The sequence below is a fragment of the Saccostrea echinata genome, unplaced genomic scaffold (assembly GCF_033153115.1).
Source record: "Saccostrea echinata isolate AGI-Se365-2 ecotype Australia unplaced genomic scaffold, CSIRO_AGI_Sech_v1 ptg000028l, whole genome shotgun sequence".
Lineage (NCBI taxonomy): Eukaryota > Metazoa > Mollusca > Bivalvia > Ostreida > Ostreidae > Saccostrea > Saccostrea echinata.
Genome location: NW_026889777.1, coordinates 9,206,087 through 9,225,000, shown reverse-complemented (window position 1 = coordinate 9,225,000; position 18,914 = coordinate 9,206,087). Strand labels below are relative to the sequence as shown.

Below are 18,914 nucleotides of genomic sequence, written 5' to 3'. Positions count from 1 at the left end.
CAGGAGCAGAGAAGAAGATTTTCAAAGAATTAATGCATTTTCACTATATAGTCGATAGAGCCCCGCCATAACACCAGAACCCCTGACCATGGGGCCATGAAATTCACAATTTTAGAAGAGATACTCCTGCTCATCATAACTATGTACTTAGTTACTTTATTTAATACCCAGGAGCAGAGAAGAAGATTTTCAAAGAATTAATGCATTTTCACTATATAATCAATAGAGCCCCGCCCTAACACCAGAACCCCTGACCCTGGGGCCATGAAATTCACAATTTTCCAAAAGGCACTTTTGCTCCTCATAACTATGTACTTAGTTACTTTATTTAATACCCAGGAGCAGAGAAGAAGATTTTCAAAGAATTAATGCATTTTCACTACATAATCAATAGAGCCCCACCCTAACACTAGAACCCCTGACCCAGGGGCCATGAATTTCACAATTTTTGTAGAAGCACTCTTGCTCATCATAACTATGTACCTAGTTACTTTATTCAATACCGAGGAGCAGAGAAGAAGATTTTCAAAGAATTAATGCATTTTCACTACATAATCAACAGAGCCCCATCCTTACACCAGAACCCCTGACCCTGGGGCCAAGAATTTCAAATTTTGGAAGAGGCACTCTTGCTCTTCATAACTATGTACTTAGTTTATCACCTTAATGCCCAGGAGCAGAGAAGAAGATTTTCAAAGAATTAATGCATTTTCACTATATAGTCGATAGAGCCCCGCCATAACACCAGAACCCCTGACCATGGGGCCATGAAATTCACAATTTTAGAAGAGATACTCCTGCTCATCATAACTATGTACTTAGTTACTTTATTTAATACCCAGGAGCAGAGAAGAAGATTTTCAAAGAATTAATGCATTTTCACTATATAATCAATAGAGCCCCGCCCTAACACCAGAACCCCTGACCCTGGGGCCATGAAATTCACAATTTTCCAAAAGGCACTTTTGCTCCTCATAACTATGTACTTAGTTACTTTATTTCATACCCAGGAGCAGAGAAGAAGATTTTCAAAGAATTAATGCATTTTCACTAGATAATCAATAGAGCCCCACCCTAACACTAGAACCCCTGACCCAGGGGCCATGAATTTCACAATTTTTGAAGAAGCACTCTTGCTCATCATAACTATGTACCTAGTTACTTTATTCAATACCAAGGAGCAGAGAAGAAGATTTTCAAAGAATTAATGCATTTTCACTACATAATCAATAGAGCCCCACCCTTACACCAGAACCCCTGACCCTGGGGCCATGAATTTCAAATTTTGGAAGAGGCACTCTTGCTCTTCATAACTATGTACTTAGTTACTTTATTTAATACCCAGGAGCAGAGAAGAAGATTTTCAAAGAATTAATGCATTTTCATTATATAATCAATAGAGCCCTGCCCTTACACCAGAACCCCTGACCCTGGGGCCATGAATTTCACACTTTTGGAAGAGGCACTCCTGCTATTCATAACTATGTACTTAGTTACTTTATTTAATACCCAGGAGCAGAGAAGAAGATTTTCAAAGAATTAATGCAATTTCACTATATGATCAACAGAGCCCCACCCTTACACCAGAACCCCTGACCCAGGGGCCATGAATTTCACAATTTTTGAAGAAGCACTCTTGCTCATCATAACTATGTACCTAGTTACTTTATTCAATACCAAGGAGCAGAGAAGAAGATTTTCAAAGAATTAATGCATTTTCACTACATAATCAATAGAGCCCCACCCTTACACCAGAACCCCTGACCCTGGGGCCATGAATTTCAAATTTTGGAAGAGGCACTCTTGCTCTTCATAACTATGTACTTAGTTACTTTATTTAATACCCAGGAGCAGAGAAGAAGATTTTCAAAGAATTAATGCATTTTCATTATATAATCAATAGAGCCCTGCCCTTACACCAGAACCCCTGACCCTGGGGCCATGAATTTCACACTTTTGGAAGAGGCACTCTTGCTATTCATAACTATGTACTTAGTTACTTTATTTAATACCCAGGAGCAGAGAAGAAGATTTTCAAAGAATTAATGCAATTTCACTATATGATCAACAGAGCCCCACCCTTACACCAGAACCACTGACCCTGGGGCCATGAATTTCACAATTTTTGAAGAGGCACTCTTGCTCATCATAACTATGTACTTAGTTACTTTTTTTAATACCCAGGAGCAGAGAAGAAGATTTTCAAAGAATTAATGCATTTTCATTATATAATCAATAGAGCCCCGCCCTAACACCAGAACCCCTGACCCTGGGGCCATGAATTTCACAATTTTGGAAGAGGCACTCTTGCTCTTCATAACTATGTACTTAGTTACTTTATTTAATACCCAGGAGCAGAGAAGAAAATTTTCAAAGAATTAATGCACTTTCACTATATGATCTATATAGTCCCACCCTGGGGCCAGAACCCCTGACCCTGGGGCCATGAATTTCACAATTTCGGAAGAGGCACTCTTGCTCATCATAACTATGTACTTAGTTACTTTATTTAATACCCAGGAGCAGAGAAGAAGATTTTAAAAGAAATAATGCATTTTCACTATATAATCAATAGAGCCCCACCCTAACACCAGAACCCCTGACCCTGGGGCCATGAATTTCACAATTTGGAAGAGGCACTCTTGCTATTCATAACTATGTACTTAGTTACTTTATTTAATACCCAGGAGCAGAGAAGAAGATTTTCAAAGAAATAATGCACTTTCACTATATGATCTATATAGCCCCACCCTGGGCCAGAACCCCTGACCCTGGGGCCATGAATTTCACAATTTTGGTAGAGGGCTCACTGCTTATTACAATGATGCCAACAGTTTGACTGCTTGATGTCCTGGAGTAAAGAAGAAGATTTTTAAAGATTGCATTATTTTTGGTGGTTTTAGCCCCACCCCTCAGGCCCCAGGGGGGCAGGGACCATGAAATTCACAATTTTTGTTCCCCTTCACCCATAGATGCAATATGCCAAATTTGGTTGAAATTGGTTAAGCGGTTTCAGAGAAGAAGCTAAAAATGTTCAAATGTTAACACACGACGCACGCCGACGGACGAGAACGGATAGCAATAGGTCACCTGAGTGACTCAGGTGACCTAATAAAGCTTTTTTTTTTTTCCAAAAGCAAGGAAAATAGTAAGATTTATCTATCTGTCCCCCATTTATCGCTATTACCATACAGACTTTTTACAAAATATCTCAAACTGGCCTCACTTGGCCTTTGAAGAACATTAAAAAAGATAAGTTATTTTTGTTTCACTTTTATTCATCTATTACTTCCAGGTCTACCTGATCATTAAAACTAGGAAAGTACTTTTTGTATTATACAATCAATGTTCTTGCATAATTCTCTTATTCTATTAACCTTTCAAATACATTATCTACACTGATTAATTATCAAAGGTGAATGGCAAAGGGGAATAACTTCACTCAGTAGAATACAAATTAATAGAGCCCTGGCCAGGACCAGAACACTTGACCAAATGGTCCAGATGTTTAAAATTCTGGTAAAAATACCCTTGCTTATTAAAACTTTTACTCTGTTTGCCTCCAATATGCCCAGGAGCAGAGAAGATTTTCAAAGAAATAATGCACTTTTACTATTTAACACAGCCCTACCCTAACACCAGAACCATGACCGAGGGTCATGAAATTTACAAATTTAGAAGAGGTACCCTCATCATCATAACTATGCAATTAGTTGAAGATTTTCAAAGAATTCACACATTTTCACTATATTATCAATAGAGCCCCCCCCCCCCCTCCCACCCCCTCAGAAAAACAGCAGAACCCCTGGGACCACAAGTTTAAAAATTTTGTAAAAGCATCCTTGTTCATCATAACTATACACTTGTTTCTTTGCTTTATAACCAGGAGTAGAAAAAATATTTTGAAAGAAATTATGAATTTTCACTATATAATCAGTAGAGCCACCCCCCCTTTCACAAGAACCCCTGACCCTGGGGCCATGAATTTCACAATTTTGGAAGAGGCATTTTTGCTTATCATAACCATGCAATTCCTTTGTTTAAATAATACCCAGGAGCAGAGAAGATTTTCAAAGAATTGATGCATTTTCACTATATAATCAATAGAGCCCCACCCTAACAGCAGAACCCCTGATTCAGGGGCCATGAAATTCACAATTTCTGAAGAGGCACTCTTGCTCATCATAACTATGTTTTTAGTTAATTTCTTTAATACCCATAAGCAGAGAAGAAGATATTCAAAGAAATAATGCATTTTCACTATATAATCAATAACACCCCCCCCCCCCTTCACCAAAACCCCTGACCCAGGGGCAATGAAATTCAAAATTTCTGAAGAGGCACTCTTGCTCATCATAACTATGTTCTTAGTTAGTTTCTTTGATACTTATGAGCAGAGAAGAAGATTTTCAAAGAAATAATACATTTTCACTACATAATCAATAGAGCCCCCCCCCCCCCCCTTTCACCAGAACCCCTCACCCAAGGCCATGAAATTCATAATTTTGGAAGAGGCACTCTTGCTCATCAAAACTATGTACTTAATTAGTTTGTTTAATACCCAGGAGCAACGAAGAAGATTTTCAAAGAAATAATGTGTTTTCACTATATAATTAATAAGGCCCCACCCTAACACCAGAACCCCTGACCCTGGGGCCATGAAATTCACAATTTTGGAAGAGGCACTTTTGTTCATCATAACTATGTACTTAGTTAGTTTATTTCATACCCATAAGCAGAGAAGAAGATTTTCAAAGAAATAATGCATTTTCACTATATAATCAATAGAGCCCCCCCCCCCTTTCACCAGAACCCCTGACCCAGGGGCCATGAAATTCACAATTTTGGAACGGGCATTCTTGCTTATCATAACTGTGTACTTAGTTAGTTTATTTTATACCCAGGAGCAGAGAAGAAGATTTTTGAAGAAATAATGCACTTTTACTATATGATCTATATAGCCCCGCCCTAGCCCCAGAACCCCTTACCCTGGGGCCATGAATTTCACAATTTTGGTAGAGGGCTCAATGCTTATTACAATCATGCTAACAGTTTGACTGCTTGATGTCCAGGAGTAAAGAAGAAGATTTTTAAAGATTGCATTAATTTTAGTGGTTTTTGCCCCACCCCTCAGGCCCCAGGGGGGCAGGGACCATGAAATTCACAAATTTTGTCCCCCTTCACCCATAGATGTTATATGCCAAATTTGGTTGAAATTGGTTGAGCGGTTTCAGAGAAGAAGCTGAAAATGTTCAAATGTTAACGCACAACGCATGACACACGACGCACGCCGACGGACGAAAACGGATAGCAATAGGTCACGTGAGTGACTCAGGTGACCTAAAAATCATTACCAGGTATTATCTACTTTTTTAATTGAACCAATTAAGTTTAAATAACTGAAATCAGACCAAAAATGAATAAAGAATCGTATAATAATAGAATTAGCTACAGATCTGTAGCTCAATGGTCTGGATATTTGTCTTTTGGGTATGTGGCACTGTAGCTCTCTGGAGTGGTCGCCATCCCAATTTTTTCAGACCAGCGAGTGACAGATCTGTAGCTATAATAGAATCTAAAAGATCATTTTATTTCTGGTCTACACGACAACAGCATTCTCGAAACTCTGTACAAGAATGTCACTCTGTAATTAATAATTAATTAGATAAACTAGATGGAGCCAAAAAGCAATAAGACTAGAACATTAAGAGGAATAATGTAACAGAGACATGTTTGTGCTCAGAGCTCTCTGAAAGGATTTAAACCAGGGACCTCTGACATGCCAGTCCAGTGCTCTACCAAACTAAATGGTTAACCCACTAGCTAAAGCTAGTAGAAGGCATGTATATTACGCTACTACATTGTCTCCCTCCAGAGATAGAGATGTCCTCATCCTCTCTGGAGTGCCTGCACCTGTGGGGCTCTGTATGCAAACACTTTCAATGCCAGAGAATACTTGGACCCCACGTTTGGCGCAAAATGTCACAGGTGGTGAAAATCAAGTCTCCAATGGTACTCGAATCCAGGGCTTTTGGCAAAGTACGCCAGAGGCCCTGGGTTTGAATCCCAGTTTAGAATTGATTTTTCACCACCAAATTTAGCACATAGTATTAGTAACTATGGCAACAATTTTCCTAAAAATTGAGAATTAAAAAAAGACATAAACAAGAAGTCTGTGAGCCAATGCCCACTAATAATACCCCTGCTCTGATGTGAATACACAAGTTCAGTTATGGACAGACACAGTGATAATCAGGAAGTTGACATCGGATTTGTCCAAAAATGAATCCCAACAAATGGCATGCCTTAACAAGAGTGTGCTAAAATTTCAAGCATCTGCGATGAGAAGTTACTGAGAAAACTGCGACCAACATTTGTTATGTATGGTACGGACAGATGCACAGATAAACAGAAAGTTGACATCAGATTTGTACAAAAATGAATCCCAACATATAGCATGCCTAAACAAAGAGTGTGCTAAAATTTCAAGCATCTGTGATGAGAAGTAGCTGAGAAAACTGTGACCAAAATTTGTTATGTATGGTACGGAGAGACGCACAGATAAACAGGAAGTTGACATCGGATTCGTACAAAAATGTATCCCATCATATGGCATGCCTAAACAAAGAGTGTGCTAAAATTTAAAGCATCTGCAATGAGTAGTTGCTGAGAAAACTGTGACCAAAATTTGTTATGTAAGGTACGGACAGAAGCACAGATAAACAGGAAGTTGACATCGGATTCGTACAAAAATGAATCCCACCATATGGCATTCCTAAACAAAGAGTGTGCTAAAATTTCAAACATCTTTAATGAGTAATTGCTGAGAAAACTGCGACCAAAATTTGTTATGGACAGACACACAGACAGACAGACGGACAGACAGACACACAAGGGTAAAACAGTATACCCCCTCTCCTTTGGAGCGGGGGTATAAAAAACAGTATACCCCCTCTCCTTTGGAGTGGGGGTATAATTATGTATCCAGGGTTCGACACTAACTTTTTTAGGCTTTAGTCCGGCCGGACTAGTGCTTCTTTACTTTTACTAGTCCGCAAGCAATTTTATGAGTCCGTCAAAAAAAGGAAACATCAATGTTTTGTAACATTAATTTCAAAACAAACATTTCAATATACGTTTTTATACTTTTTTAAAAATAAACAAAGCATTTACGTGAAATGGTTTATTCCACAGCACAGATTTGTTGAAATCTCGCGATCAACAAGTACGATCGTATTCCCGATCTCGTTCTTTTTCTCTTTACATTACATCCAATATGTCTGACATCTTTCTTTTATGTGTCATATAAATTATAATCGCTAAAACGTTTTACTTCATATCAATCAGTCGAAATATTAAGCGCTGACTCGAAATTGTGTAACTACCCGCCAAGAAGGTAGAAAGCTAAAAATAAATGTGGGGTTTTCCAGTAAAAGTCGTAGAAAATTGGACATTGGTAAATTATTCATATTGTTTTCCAGGAATTTTTATTGGTCCGTTCGGACTAATTAGCTGCAGATTTTATTAGTCCGAATGAAAATGTATTAGTCTGAGACTAACGGACTAACGTTAGTGTCGAACCCTGGTATCTTAATAAAGTATAGTAATACACCCAATTGCACTGCAATTACACTAAAACTGTACATTACCTCACATATGGCTACTATACGAGATTTTTTCATTTCATTATCCACAGGAGGTTTCCAACAGTGGCAAGAGTAAAGAATATCTGGAGCACCATAAACTTCTGTATCCATGATATTCATTTTCTGCACCTCAATGCAAGGCATTAAACTAATAAATGAAAGATAATGAAAGATTGTTGACAATTTAAATGTTGCTTGTAATCATACTAGATAGTACCCGTCAATATAGACACTAACTATTATAAAATTATTTACTTGTTTACAAATTTTGGAAGATGAGACACAATAACAATAGCATCCCTCCCCCTTTCTGTGGCCTCATCTCTTCCTGGTAAGGGACAGAGATTAAGATAAGGGAACAGTTTTTACTTAATGCACATTTCCTTCATCTTCAGAATAGCAAGGCCAAGTTAGTCATAATACTGAAACATCCTCAGGATGTGTGGATTCAAATTAGGTTAAGTGTGACTCCTTGGGGCAAAGGTTAGACCAAAATATGGGGTAAGAATTTTTTAGTTAATAAAGCGGAAAATATTTTTTAAAAATTTCTTGTGCTGAAGAACAGCAGGGCTAAGGCAACTCAAGTGTTGTGGTCCAATGGCTTTTTTATTTGCTGGTTTGATCTCCACTTTGATTTAACATATCAGTTCAGCATGTTCAATAAAATGTTAACTTGAGAGAATTTATAATACAGCATCTATATAAAGTCATATTTGTTGTACAGATCAAAGCACTAAACAGAACACACCTTACAAAACTGAACATTCCAAACATCTTTGTAAACGTTTCAAATAAATGCTGGAAATGACATTGATAATTCTGAATGCCTTCCTCCATGTTTTCAACCATCTTATGTAAAATGTGAGCAAACATTTTTCCATGAGTGTGAAACCTACAAAAAAAAGTCAGTATGTTCACATACAGTATACTGATCAAACTTTCTCCTTCTGGAGAGAGTTTTCCTTTAATAATTGCTGTCAAAGTTCATATCTAGAACCTTGAGACTGAGAAAAAACTTCAAAATAATTGAAGATTCAAGATGGAGAGAGTAGTTGGGACTTTGAACTCACTACGACATGTCCATGTTATTTGAGATATTGAGATTTTTGAATACCAAAGTTAAGATGTACAGTCAAACCTCATTATCTCGAACTCAATGGGACAAAGAAAATACTTTGAGATATCCGAGGATTTGAGATAACCAGGGTAAAATACTTAGTTATTAAGGAATAAGTGATAAGGACTTATAAATCACTTTGACATAACCATGGTATTCGAGATATCAATGTTCAAGATACCGAAGATCAACAGTACTGTATCTTTATATCTATCAATCCATTGATTTAAATTTTAAAATGTTACTATTAATGAAATTCAAAACAATGCCTTTAGCAATGTTTAGTATGACTGGCATCTTTGCTTTCTGCATGATTTTATATTACCAGGGACCTATAGGCCTGATATTACCATAATTTGTCCATAAATGTAAATATCTGCTGCAAACAAACAACACATTTATACCTGTAAAACCATAATTTAAGACTCTCTGGTAATTCATCAGGTATAAATGAACACTGGTATCGGTCGTCTGCATACATGTCTAAACCCTTCAAGGATTTCCTGCTCAAATCACGAAATGTCAGATAATTTATTTTAGATAACATCTCCATAAATTTACTCTGCTGGACATATTTGACTAGAGACACAATCTTTTTTTCTTCTTCATCCGGATCAAGCCTTCGAACCTCAAAGATTTGGAGCCCAGTTTTCTGAATTGTTCTGTTTATTAGCTGCAAAGGGGATATATCTGGTCGATAAGATACTTTAATATTAAGATTTTCAATGTGTTTCTTCTCCCAGTCACTAAGATTGTGAGGAACCTTTGAGTAATTTCCCGTATCACTATTGACTTGCGACGAACTCTGCTCTATGGAATTCGGTTTCCTCCTTTTAATGTCAGTATCACTTTCTGGTGTTGAAAAAAATGAGACATCTTTACTTGGACTGCTTCCTTCACTAGAATTAGATACATGACAGCTATCACTTTGATTGCTACAAGAGGTTTCTTCTGAATTTGTACTTATTTGCTTGGGTTTCTTCGATCCAGACGCCATATTGGTCACTGTAACACGCGAACCAACATTGGCAATTCCGGATTGACAAGTACAATGGGGAAGAGGGGGTTCAATTCTTATATTCCGTCTGTCTGTAAGTCAACCTTTCATCTTACAGACTTTATTTTCAACAAAGGTGTAGAATGATTATAAAGGAAGGCATCAACAGATTTGGGAGTCACTTGGTGAAAGGTTATTTTGACAGTCATTCTACAAAAACATGTTCCAATTAAGAATTTTTATGTCGCTTACAAATTTACCGTTGTAATATCTTAACTATAATTAGATATAAAGATCGATTTCAACTCTAAGACTTGACATACACACATGGTTTTGTAAATATTTACCGATATATATGCAGTTGAAGTTTTTATATATGAACACCATGAAGTTGAAAAACGTATTCCTCTGCAATTTTATCCTAATGTCGCTTCATTCATTTGCAAATTTCAAGATGAAATTTTCAGCCGTATAAGCGTCTCAAATAGATTGCGATTAATATTTTTGAATAAAGTTTTTTCCTATCTAAAAAGAAAACAAACCACTTCTCGCAAAGAAAAGCATATATCTTTCATGCGAAATCATAGCATGTCGCTGAAAATCATGCAATTAACTTTCGTAACGATTTTGTTTTAAATTTCAGGATAAAGATTTCAAAAAGAATTGAAACTTATCTGAAAGTGATCACGGAACCTAATATCATCGATTCTAGCTGCGAGTCAGCTATTTTAGACCATTGCATTTTTGAAATAATAAAATGATTCAGAAAAAACGGTTGTCTCTCTTAAAAATTTAACTTCCGTAACGATAAATCAGGAAAGTTTTGTACTAAAGGTATAATTTTTAAAAAAAATATTATTTTGGGAGCCAAATGCTTCATACTTTTGTTTAAAATCCTAAAACAAACGTTAATTTTCACTATTGCCGAGAACTTTTATTGATGGAAATTAACTCCCGTAACGATATTTTATCCCGAAATTTGAAATTAATATCTATAATTCATGCGAGACTTCTTGAATCATACTTTACCGTTCTATACTGAACATCAGAAACGAAAAATACGTCAAATTCAGTTTTATTAAAAAAAATTAATAAGACTTGATCAAGCATTATCTTCCGTAACATTACCTCCCAATCAATGGTTTATTGAAATTGTTTAAAAAATTTAACGATACCAGATTTGTGGACAATTCTTTTTTTTTTTTTTTTTTCAAGTTCACTGATATGTCCTTTAGAGAATTGTGATGTTCATTTTGCTAGTTGATACAATTTTTTTCCATGTTTTATATTATACCCTGAATTGGTCCTTTTACCGTAGAATGAAATCATTACATCTATCTACACAGTAAAAGAGTTTCAAATTAAAAATAATATTTAATGAATTGGAAGTACTTCGAAACACTAAAAGAGGGCAAACTTGCCACTTATTTATTATTTAAGACTAATTCCAGACTCCAGAAAAATATCTAATTTCCTTAAAACCTGAATACAGAAAGTCGATCTGTAGACTATACGTGTATCAGCACACAGACCCTTCATAAAATATTGGGCAGATATTATAACATACCTAGAACAGGAAGAATATGTAAAAACTTTGGAGATGGGCGAACATAGCGTGCAGAAAGCCTATATAAAAATCATGTTCAGTTTGTGAATTTAGTATTTAGAGTAAAGTTCTCATTATTGAAATTTATGAAATTATGATAAACAAACCTTTTCTGAGGAAAATTTTCTCGGCAAAATTTATTCTTTTATTAAAAAAATTAATGTGGTGTTCGTGTGGTTCGAACCCTAGCAATAAAAATCCTGAGTATCATTTTCTTTCGAGACTAGCACGCTAACCACTAGACTACACAAGACCTGATAAAGTGTGGCATTTAAATCATGTTTGTGATATGACCCTTGACTTAATGGACTTCAAGTATTTCTCGAAAAGATGCGAATGTTATGTCATAAAAGTATATTTTTAATGTATAGTGGGTCATTGCTCCATATTTTTGGTAACCAAAAAAATGTATATTTTTATGCAAACTTTGAGGATTAACTTTCAAAAAGGTGGAGCGAAGACCCACTCATATCAAAAAATAGTATTATTGTATGAGAAAATGACTCTTTTAGCCCGCTTTCGAGTGTGTCTAATATTTCACAGGCAAATAATTTCAATCTTGGATTTTTGCAAATTGTAGAGATTTTACATAAAGTATATTTTTATGCTAGACGAAATATCAAGGAAAATTTTGATATAATTGAAATTTAATTTTTCATCTTCATGTTTGTCACACTATAGGCTTATCGCTCGTCATGTTCACCCATCTCCTCTTATGCTTAAGGCCATCTTTAAAAAATTGTTTGGTTGCCCTCTCCCGACCGACTGGCTAAAAATTAATGGCCCGACTCAAAACTTTTTTTTACCTCCAGGAAGCAATTATTTTTTTATGCATTCCAGAAAATAGATTTTGAAAATTCAGCATTGATTTTGAAATTTTCTTCGAAAAAAAATTTCTCACCTACATGTACCTACCGACTCAATTTTCTCATTCTGAGTCGGGAGAGGGCAAGCAAACATTATTTTAAAGTTGGCCTAATCAAATTCAAGATGAAGAACATTTTCTTGTTCAATGTAGATCGAAAGACCCATTTAATTTAATCTCATCAAATTAGTCAGTTTTGGAGATGTTAATTGCTATTTAAACACATATCGTTACCCAGCCTGTCCTGTGTTTCACAGCAAGATTTTTTTTTTATTCTCATATAGAAGTTTTTGCAAAAAATTCTGCTTCATAGGAATATAAAACAGGTAGGTCATCGAAATTCAAACAGATTGTTGGAAGATCTGGTCTCCATATACATGTAGATACTGTCAATGAGAACGCCAACATCTTTTTATTACCAACTTCAGAGTATACTTCGCTCTTTAATTTATCGTGTGGACTGGTTGTACAGAGCGTAGAAAAATCCTATGTTTTGATGTTTGAGGAGCTCTGAGATTTTAAATTTTCCAAAAGTTGTTTGAATTTTTTTTTTTTGAAATCTACATTTGATTTACAGCACTTCTTGAATATGAAGTTGCACAATATGTCTGAACTGTTTCTCCTTCACAGCAGTAAATAGTTTAGTGAGGGGTTATAGGATAAGTTTGAAGCTTGGTCGAACATTTATTTGACCTTTCAATATATCTTTGTTTGTAAGGATTTTTATGAAAGTTTTGGAATCTAGGCCTGGTAAAGTATGGTAAATCAAACTCACTTCAAGAAAATACTTGCTGTGGCCTTCAACTCAACATTTAGATATATCGACTACGTATCAATTAACAATAGTTACTTCCATTCACATGTCAACTCGATATATCCTAGTGAGATTGAAATGAAAGATTCTGACAAATCTGTTTCACATTTGCATGGATATTTGACTAGAAAAAGACGTTAATGGTAACCTAACAACCAAGCTTTATGTTTAACGTTATGACTTCACGCAGCACAGTTAAGGCTACAAAAAAGGGGGCGGAGCCTAATTTGTACGGGAAAAATTAACTATGACATCATACAAAACCAACAATTCTTAAAAATACCACAAAATGAAATGATTTGCTATTTTAAACTGTAGGAAACCATCAAACTACATCAAAACTTACTACAACATGCTGTTTTGTCGTTAGTTTAATTCCACATAACAAGATATAAACAAGTCACTGATCGCAATGCACTTGTCGATGTGACGTCATTTCGTAAAACTTGACGCAGTTTGTATGCAGTGAATGGTGGATCAAGTAATATTTTCTCAACGAAAAATGTATTCTATAATTAAATAAAATATTATTTACAGATATTTCATAGGCCATTAACTTGGATTCAATGTCTTCTTTACTATTTTATTAATATATTTTCCGTACAATTCCTATTTAATTGATACTGCCGTATATTTGTATGCGAGTACATCGGAGGGTAATGTAAGGGTCTTAATAAATCGATCTAGTGCAAGGGCATGCACTCAATGGATCATAGTAAGCTTTTACGAATCAACTCTAGAAGTATTAAGGTATCTGAAAAGTGCTGCGATCCTGATGAAATCTTGAAATTAATTTAATTATATCTATATTTAATGCCGTTGATCAGCAAAAAAACAGCATGCGGTAATACAAATACGATTTAAACAATGAATTAGCAGAATCTATATAGGATCGCAGCACTTTTCAGAAACTACAATGCGTGTTGAAAATATTTATAAACTTAACTTAGAATTTTATCTTGGTTATGCCCTTGCACTAGTGAAATGTATAGGTGACCTCAATACTATAAGTAAATGTGCTAAAATCACGTGACTGCCGCAACACGTGACAAGTCTAAATATAAAATCTAGTCGTCCTCAATATGTAGTTATTAACCATAATTACATTTGTCAGATATAAATAATGTATTAAAAATAATCGCCATCCTGATTATGAATACATCTTTAATCACAAAAAATTTGTCGATATTTCCATTGCGCACCTTAACTGTACTGCGCAATTTTCAATCGTCAACTTCCCTTACTTATGTAGCAATATACCCTTATTACCTGCATATGGGTTTTTTGTCTCTCAGTTGATTCGATACGCAAGAACATGCTCTACATATGAACAATTTCTAAAACTGGGCAAGCTATTGACAAACAAGTTGATGAAACAAGGATATCAACAATCTCATTTGAAGTCTTCATTTCGCAAGTTTTAATGGTCGATATAATGACCTTGTCAGCAAATATAACCTATCATTAAGTCAAATGCTGACTGACGTTTTTCATACTAATTGTTAGTCCATTATTTACACACTGCATTGTTTACAGATTTTTCCATCTTTTCCGATCATGACAAGGAGCACACGGCGGGTGTGACCGGCGACAGGGGATACTCAACCCTTCGTGGCGCCTGATCCAACCTCTGATATTTTGAAGGTGCGTGTTTGCTCTGCTCCCGATTTGTATTGTCTAATGGACTTTGAGTTTGATTGCTGTTCGCTACCTCCATATTTCATTTTATCAAGGACAATACTTGAATGTTAGGCATTAGATATCTGTTGAATGATAAAAACTTTTTAAACTCAAGAGAGTTTTTTTTTTAAACCTGTAATAAAACAAAGAATCAGGTATTATTTTATACATTTACTTTTAAGTTACATGAATATCGAAGTTTAATGTTATTTTTATAGACATCTGGTAGGTAATTTCTGTAATGCCTAGAGAAAGCAGTAACAAAAATTTATAAGAAGAAAATAACAGAAATACGATTATCTTCACATAACCTAGCTAAAGAGAAATATAGGGTCTCCCATGATTTGTGGTTGGGTATGATTTTTATCCAAGGAGTTGTTTGTTTTTTATTCCCGAGCCTTGGCTTTTTATCACATGTTTTATACATTACTGAACTTATTTCACCCTGCTTTCATATTTGAATTCACATTACTTCACTTCATCACTTTCACGCAAAAGCCATTGTGACGTCACAGCAGTGGGATATGAAAAAATAGCCAATGAGTGATATTCACGGGATAAAGGGGTAAACATGTGATAAACAGAAATATCCAATGGAATGAAAGATGTGAAAAAATATGCAGAAACTAAAGATAAATATCACTTTGTACTTATTTGCCCCCTCTAAACTGATTATGGACAAAAATTTATGAAAATGGTATTACGGAAAAAACCCTCCATGCTTAAATTTGTTCAATCATTAGATAACATAACAATAACATAAAAATAGCCATTATGTAACCTAGGAAAATATATTTGTAAATCATTTGAACTTGGTATTCACATGTATGCAAAATGAATATAAATAATGTAAACCTCCAGTTTTTTCTCTGTTTAGCGTCCACCGATCTTTCAAAAACCTACCTACCTATTCGCAAAACACAAGTAAAAAAAATAAAACGCTGACTTTATAGTCATAAAAATGACATCATTCAAAGGATTGATTTCATTAACATATTTTTCTCATAGAAAGATCTATTCTTTAGCAAAATCAAGGCATTAAACGCTTAAAATATATCTATTATGACATATTGTAGACAGCTAGGTCATTAGAGAAAATGACAGAATTCAAATATTTTGACCAGAATAATCAATTTCAGGCCTCCATATTTTGTTTGTTTTTTTCCCTAATATTGGGTGTCAAAAACCAAGGCGCACGCGGACGCTAAACATCGAAAAAACTTGGAATGGCCTTATGTATAATGTAACCTGTTTAATATGGCTAGTAATATTTTTAATTCTGCAAAAACAATTTAAATTACATTAAACACTCACATACACATATTTTCTTGAACTTGTTGAAATTAGCCTTATAAAATCTAATCTAGTTTCATAGGAAACTTTTTAAAACTTATCAGATTTAAGCTAATTTCTTTGGATCCTAAACATTGATTTTATCTTAGTTTTTAGATCCTCTATATGAAAACAATAAATAATAGGGTTTAAAATTGAATTCAATGTTACGCCACCAGCAAGAACAAAAACAGTCACTCGCGAAAAAGAAAATCCTATGCCCCACAGTGCCATAGGGCTTGATAAAACCAGGAGTGCTACCGTGACTACACTGACCAGCTTCATAGATTTTCTAATTCGCGTTTGCTTGATATGTTTTATTCGCGTTTGTCTAGAATCCGTGGTATTGGAAAAGGTGGGCATCTGGTCCGTCTTCTTGTATCTTTAATGTATATTCCACAATGTAAGCACATAAAATAGAATTGTTATACACAAAAGTAGCGAATTAACAGAATAGTAAACTCGTTGGAAAATCGACAGATTATCACCATATACATGTTTCAAATTAAATGCATATATTTCCGCAAAGGGAAATCAGAGAAAAGTCCAAGATAAGAATTAACATCCAGGATATGGTGTACACAAGATATTTCTCTCCATTCCATAAAACGTGGTTCAATTTCCTCTCTGAGATGAAGAGATAACGGTTAAGACTGATGTAAAATGTTTGTAACAATGAGATCTGTGTTGTTGCCCACCACATGGATAAGTTTACAACACAAGCTATATTCAATACGTCGGTTCTATGGGTTTGTATGATCACAATTCCATAGAGGACCATATTCAAACCAACTAAAAAATCCGTGAAGGACAGAGAAAGCACGAGGTTATAATGAATATTGTCTCTTAGTTTCCGACTTCGTGGGGCGGCTACAAGAATGAGCAAATTTTCCATCACAATTACAATTCCCAAACTCAAAATAACATATTGCCATTCTATCGTCAAAAAGTTTCCATCTGCATCATCCACATTGAATGGCTGTGAGACAGCGGAAGTAGTTTCTTCGTGTGAGTTGTTTTCACTGAACATAATGAGGATTTGTAATTATCTTTTCGAATTTTGATCTGCAGAGTGGTGGATCTAGGAAATCTACATTATAAAAGTATATGATCATGTAGAATATTCCTCAATTTAAATAAAAAAAAAAAAAGAAGAAAAAAATTATATTTTAAATTAAAATGGATATTTAGCATACTACTGAGAATGCAGATTTCTGATAATATGATGTGTTTTTACAATTAGATGTTACATAAATCAAAGAATTTTGAAAATCTGATTGACTTCATTCAAATTTTTAATGTACCGGGGTATATGATTTAGATACCTAAACCAATCTCAGATATGTTTAAGCTTACCTTATCATGACAAGGTAGAGAAAAATGCAAAAATACATCAATGAGAGAAAATAATCAATCAATGCTTTATACAGGTATACATACCTTTCTCACTGAGGTGAAATATCCAAACAGGAAGGGAAGAGACTAACGAAATTAAGTAATTGATTCTTTCGAATTTTAATTTTCATTTTGCACCAAAAACATGTATCTCTTGCCACGACATAAGTAAGACTAATCACACTCTGAACAAATTAAAGGAAGTGTTACCTCTATCGCTTGTCATATAATGCTGTATAGAAAAGTTCGCTGATATTAAAGGATGGTTTAAGGCACAAGATTACCATTTACCAGTTTTTTTTTTTTTAATTTGTTTTAATATTTGTGAAGTTTTTGTTAATGACCATTTCGGTACAATTTTAGTCAATTGCATTTAAATAATTCTCTTTACGGAGAAACCACCTGGAAAAGAAATTAGCCATTGTTTTTTCAAGTATCCTCGAAGTCTACAACTTAAATTTCGGTATAGCCGTGACATTTAATTTCATATTGCACAAAAAGTCAGGAAATAAATGTTAAAAACAAAACACACCCATGAAAAGTATTATTTATTTATCATAAAATGTTTTCTATTTGAATATTCTAAATAAACACAGAAAACATTATGAAACGAAACTGAACATGACGAAGTCACTTCCTGTATAACGCGAACAAACCGGTAATTTCATTGAGCTGTCTAAACACACTTTAATGTCGTTGTTATATGTTGAATAAATAGAAAATATTTAATGTTTTGTAGTTGGATATGAATTTATTTCACGAGTGGGACAGGATTTTTTTTCCAATATTTTCACGAGTGCAGATCACGAGTGAAAATATTTTCCTGTCTCACGAGTGAAATAAATTCCATATCCAACTACAAAACATTGAATTTTCTGTTTATTACATTTTCTTTAATTTTCCCTTTGCCTCTGTCTTTCCTTAACAAAGTGTCATAGGCTGTGACGTCACCGTTGAGACGTCATAGCTTAGGATTTGTGTGATTGAAAACATATTAACATGGATTTTAGCAACATATTTGTGAAGAAATTGGCAGTTTTAGTCTCTATGAAGAAGTTTTAATTACTATCTCTATCTTATGACAGGCCAGAAATTAATTATTTTTTCTTACTTTGATATCCCTTTCACACTGTGAGAGAATATCACTTTGGTATCCTTTCACACTGTGAGAGAATATCACTTTTATTCAATAAATAAATCACAGTATTTCACTGTTGAAAATGTAATAAAAAACGTTAAACTATTTTTCATAAGTTCAAATGATTTGTTATTACAATATATAGTGCTAGTAAATAGTTATTTTACAGAATAAAGGTGCCATTTTATTAAATAAAAACCAGCTAAAAGTTAATGTAAAAAGCGTGTGACCCTCCCCCTTCAAAGAGTTCTTGTTATACTAGTAATTAGAGACACTGCCATGTCTTATACCAATTCTATTATAAAATGCACTACTATTATAACA

The 18,914-nt window shown here is 34.6% G+C and overlaps 1 protein-coding gene across 1 annotated transcript in view; it reads right to left on the bottom strand.

The window, feature by feature from the left end:
- LOC133193717 (uncharacterized) overlaps positions 1 to 9,911 on the bottom strand; it is a 15,046-nt gene extending 5,135 nt beyond the window's left edge. The window contains exons 1-3 of the mRNA XM_061329661.1: positions 9,168 to 9,911; positions 8,395 to 8,538; positions 7,650 to 7,794 (exon numbers count right to left, since the gene is read on the bottom strand). Of these exons, the coding sequence (XP_061185645.1) occupies positions 7,650 to 7,794; positions 8,395 to 8,538; positions 9,168 to 9,760 (882 nt within the window). The 5' untranslated portion in view covers positions 9,761 to 9,911. The remainder of the gene's footprint in view (positions 1 to 7,649; positions 7,795 to 8,394; positions 8,539 to 9,167) is intronic.
- Positions 9,912 to 18,914: the final 9,003 nt, after the last annotated feature.